The 4,692-nt window shown below is 35.7% G+C and overlaps 1 protein-coding gene across 2 annotated transcripts; it reads left to right on the top strand.

Annotated features, from left to right (window-relative positions):
• Nucleotides 1–1,973: 1,973 nt before the first annotated feature.
• On the top strand, nucleotides 1,974–4,072 carry LOC149148085 (2-methylene-furan-3-one reductase-like). 2 transcript variants are annotated; one of them, XR_016262338.1, is made up of 4 exons: nucleotides 1,974–2,476; nucleotides 2,664–3,147; nucleotides 3,225–3,415; nucleotides 3,892–4,072. XR_016262338.1 is itself a non-coding variant. In XM_089438569.1 (3 exons), the coding sequence occupies exons 1-3, from the start codon at nucleotides 2,288–2,290 to the stop codon at nucleotides 3,323–3,325; spliced, it is 774 nt and encodes a 257-aa protein (XP_089294695.1). In that variant the 5' UTR covers nucleotides 1,974–2,287; the 3' UTR covers nucleotides 3,326–4,072. The 2 variants fall into 2 exon arrangements, 1 of the variants encoding a protein (XP_089294695.1); XM_089438569.1 differs by having other exon boundaries at nucleotides 3,225–4,072.
• The last annotated feature ends 620 nt before the right edge of the window (nucleotides 4,073–4,692 follow it).

Below are 4,692 nucleotides of genomic sequence, written 5' to 3'. Positions count from 1 at the left end.
TTACGATAATGTTTAAAAACTTATATATAACCATTCATTATTCATTATGTAATTTGACAATGATTTTAATGTTTATATAACCAAATCATATAAACTTTATAATAATGGTTAAAAAAATGATTAAATAAGAAATTATTTAAATACTATAGTATAAAGCATATTATATTTATATAAAGCATGTAAGGAAGACCTAATATAAGAAAGTATATAACGAAGACAAACACAAGACGAGCTGGAAGACGAGCTAGAAGCATCAATATACGTAGTATAATTTATAAGTGTGAAATGATTTTTACTAAATCAAATTGAGTTAAATATAATATTATGTTTAGCACTATGTTAAAACTTTAAAATCTTGTTTGCAAATTTAATAATTTTGTTTCATCAAAATGTTTGTGAAAGTTATAACTTTAAGATAATGTTTAAAAACTTATATATAACCATTCATTATTCATTATGTAATTTGACAATGATTTTAATGTTTATATAACCAAATCATATAAAATTTGTAATAATGGTTAAAAAAATTATTAAATAAGAAATTATTTAAATATTAAGTATTTTAATTAGAATTAAGGATTTTAATTTAAAGATTTATATTATAAATCTAAACCAATATAATATTGATTTGTTTCGGAATAAGATAAAGATTAGTATTAAAAACATAAAACTATTAAGATTATTAATATTGTTATAAATATTAAAGGTTTAATATTGTTATTAATATTATCATAAATATTCGGTTTGTTTATAATATTGAGTTAAAGTTTTTGCTTTACAACACTGCCAAATGAATAATAACTAGGATAGTTTTGAAAATTACAATATATGCAAATATACTCTCTTAAATGATCAAATAAATTTTCCCATCGTTTACCATAGTAAATCTTATGACTCTATAAACAAGAATTTATCCTTCATTGAATGAACATAGTGCTCACCCATATCCACAAGAAGAAAGCAAGCTGGAAAGCATTATGCGTAACATAGGTTAACCATTAAGAAATTGGTATAACCATTAAGAAATTGGTATTCCCATAAATACTCAGTGAATAGGATTTAGAAATACAACAAATTTTGATACTTGGAAAAGTGAAATGGATCAAGAAAAGGATAAGTTGAGGGCGATTAAACCAAAATAGTGTGTTCGTTGCACAGTTGGGGTTCCTTTAACTACAACATGCCTCCCTTGAATTTTTGAGGCCAACTCTGTTATTATAACTTGTAGCTTTGTTCCAACCAACAAAATTATGGAGATAAAATGACATAAAACCCAAAGAATTCAATCTTAAAAATTGTCATGATTATTATCTCCTATTATCAATAATTCAGTGTCATATAAGTCCAACATTTTTGTCCACTTACAACTAAGGGAACTAAAGAGAGCCAAAAGAATGAATACCACCTTGCTCACAAAAATAAATCCAACCAAAAAGAGGATGTTAGCTTAAACAACAGCAGAAACTCCTTTTAAGAATATGCAAATTGAAGTCATTGGAAGCAGATAGAGTGTTGAAGACTTACCATACACATTGAGATATAGAAAAAGCCCACAATGGAGGACTGTAAATAACCCTTTTTAACCCTTCTTAGTTCCTCTTTTAATGTTTCCCTTATTCATCTTACTAACGAGGACAACATTCTGCTCCTCCTCAATACCTGCAATAGTATTTAGTATTGTCTCCTTCTAGTTGAAGTCATTCCAAGAGAAGGTTTTTTTTGGCAAGATGTCACAGCGAAAAAGTTTCCAAAAACAACAAGACCTATTTAATGCAATGGGCTTTGGGTACTAAGTCTTTACACTACACTTACTAATTTTCATCTTCAATGATTCTTTATATGTCAATGCTTTTGGAATTTATATTTCCAAAAACAACAAGACCTATTTAATGCAATGGGCTTTGGGTACTAAGTCTTTACACTACACTTACTAATTTTCATCTTCAATGATTCTTTATATGTCAATGCTTTTGGAATTTATGTTGCATTTCCTTTGCAACATCCGATGCAAATGCTAGTCACTCATTATTGAAAAAGTAGGTTAAGTGCCATTCCAACCAACATCACTATGATCACTATGACAGGTGAAGGATTATTTTGAGTTTGCAATTCAGCGCGGGTTTTGATCTGTACTCAGTCTAGAAATGATCTAGGTGTTTCTCCCAGACCTTGAATCTACTGGAGTCCCGCAACGCAGCTTTCTTGTGCTCACCTTCGCCACGATACTCTGGAAGTTCGGTTAACGATTTAATTTAAAAAAGAAGAGTGTTGCAGGCAGAAAGAAGATATGAGTGAACTCCAGAAGGCGTGGTTCTACAACGAATATGGATCCGTGGATGTGTTGCAATTCGGTGAAGTCCCTGTGCCAAAGCCGGGGCCGAGCCAGCTTTTAATTAAAATCCGAGCGGCTGCTCTCAATCCCGTCGACTTTAAGAGGCGGCAGGGCTTATTCAGAAGGGCAGATTCTGACTTTCCGGTATTGACATGGTTCCATTCCTCCTGTGTTTTTTGCAGTAGTAAGATTTATCTTCATCGGGATCTAATAATTTCCCCAATTTGCAATTCATGTTAGAATTTCTGAATTTAACATTTTAAATCTGGATATTCTACTGTTTATGTATTTTTTATCATGGTTTTTTGAATAATTGGTCCGTGTTATGTAGACTGTGCCAGGCTGCGATGCGGCAGGAGTGGTGGTCGAAGTGGGCGATGGTGTTACCAAGTTCAAGAATGGCGATGAGGTCTACAGCGACATCCAGGATTTCGGAGCGGGCATGCCCAAACAGTGGGGAACCCTCGCCCAGTACACCGTGGTGGAGGAATACCTGGTGGCGCTGAAGCCCAAAAATTTATCGTTCGAGGAAGCGGCGAGCCTGCCGCTTGCGCTCCTGACTGCGCAGCAGGCGTTCGATATAGCCAAATTTGAGGAGGGGAAGAGCGTGTTCATTGTGGGAGGAGCGGGCGGAGTGGGCAGTCTGGCCATTCAGCTGGCGAGGCATGTCTATGGAGCTTCCAGGATCGTTTCCACGTCTAGCACTGTGAAGCTCGAGTTCGTGAAAAGCCTGGGGGCAGATGTGGTCATCGATTATACGAAGCAGAGCTACGATCAGATCTCCGAGAAATTCGATTTCGTTTTTGACACCACAGGTCAGTCACTCACTCCCCTTGCTTTGCTTGACTTCACCTGTCAGGTGACCTAATCTATGTTTTTATCTAATTTGCAGGGGATTCAGCAAAGTCTCAGGTGGTGGCCAAAGAGGAAGCCAAAATTCTGGACATAGCTTCGTTTCAGCCTCATGGCAGTGTTGAATTTTTTTGGGGTTAGACGGCTGATTACTGTTGAATCTGTCGGCTCGAATTGTGCATCCAACATTTGTCTCAGCCAGCGCAGCCCTTATCCTTATCTCGATTGCAGGTTTATTTAACATGCTTATGTGGCTATTGGACCTACTTTTCAGTCGTTCATATTTATTATCGGAATTATTTATGTCGGGAAACTTTTGCAACGAGAAGCTTGTCTGTGACATCCGTCGTTGTTTCAGAGCCGTCTAGTGGACAGCTGGAAAACTTTTGCAACTAAAACGAAAAGCTTGTGTGTGACATCCGTCTCTGAGAAAATGACGGATGTCACACACAAGCTTTTCGTTTTAGTTGCAAAAGTTTTCCAGCTGTCCACTAGACGGCTCTGAAACAACGACGGATGTCACAGACAAGCTTCTCGTTGCAAAAGTTTTCCGACATAAATAATTCCGATAATGAATATGAACGATGGAAAAGTGGGTCCAAATAGCCAAATAGTTTTCATATTTTGCTTTACGTTTCCTGCGTTTACTATACTATTGTCAACAACTATTCTATTTTGCTTATATCCGTTCACGAACCTGCACTCAGGTGTATGGAGGATTGATTGTGCTCTACGTAAGGGCAAAGTCCTACAAGTTATGTGTTGATAAGCTTGTCCCTTCACTTGAAAGCATGTGCCTATAATCGCAACAAGCTAGAAACAACAACGAAAACTAAATGGGTGTGTTCTTTTCGAAACTAATGCAGAGTTCTTATTTTTGTTTCCCAAGTTAAATCTTCAAAGAAAATGAACCTGATAGTATTATGATACAGTTAATTTTAAGTTTTATTTCTTTTTGAGTTTTCCAATGTACTGCATATTCCTTTGCTTTATCTGAATCTTCAATCTTCATGGAGGCTTGGTTAGACAACCAACCTTTTTTTCCATTTATTTCATTGCTCTGTTTTGACAGGACAAGCCGTGGTTGCTGTCATTTTGGAGTTTAGGATTTGCTCATCTATCGCTTTTTTAGACTTTACCCTACTCCGCTAACTAGCACACCCTTCACATGCTAGGCTGCATTACAAATAAGTCAGAGTGCAGAGGATAAATTGAGGAAGTAGTCTTTTTTTTTTATTTAGTCAAAATATTTATTTATCACTTTGCACAACTAGGTGCAATCACAACAGTATCCAGAGCGAGCATAGTTGGTATTAGGCCTTTATATGGGGCCTTTATATGGATATCTTGCAAGGATGCTTGTCATAGAGCCTTTATATGTTCAATGTATGGTCATGAATGAGGTGGGTGTTTTGTTATGATCTCTTGTTTCAGATACTTGACAAGAGATTGACAAGAGATGTAACCCTGTCTTAATCTATTTTTGTCAACCTATAAATTGTTATCCT

This window comes from Pinus tabuliformis, chromosome 9 (assembly GCF_031772625.1).
Source record: "Pinus tabuliformis cultivar Carrire ecotype Pingquan chromosome 9, CPIR1, whole genome shotgun sequence".
In the NCBI taxonomy this organism is placed as follows: domain Eukaryota; kingdom Viridiplantae; phylum Streptophyta; class Pinopsida; order Pinales; family Pinaceae; genus Pinus; species Pinus tabuliformis.
This window is presented reverse-complemented; position numbering and strand designations above follow the sequence as displayed.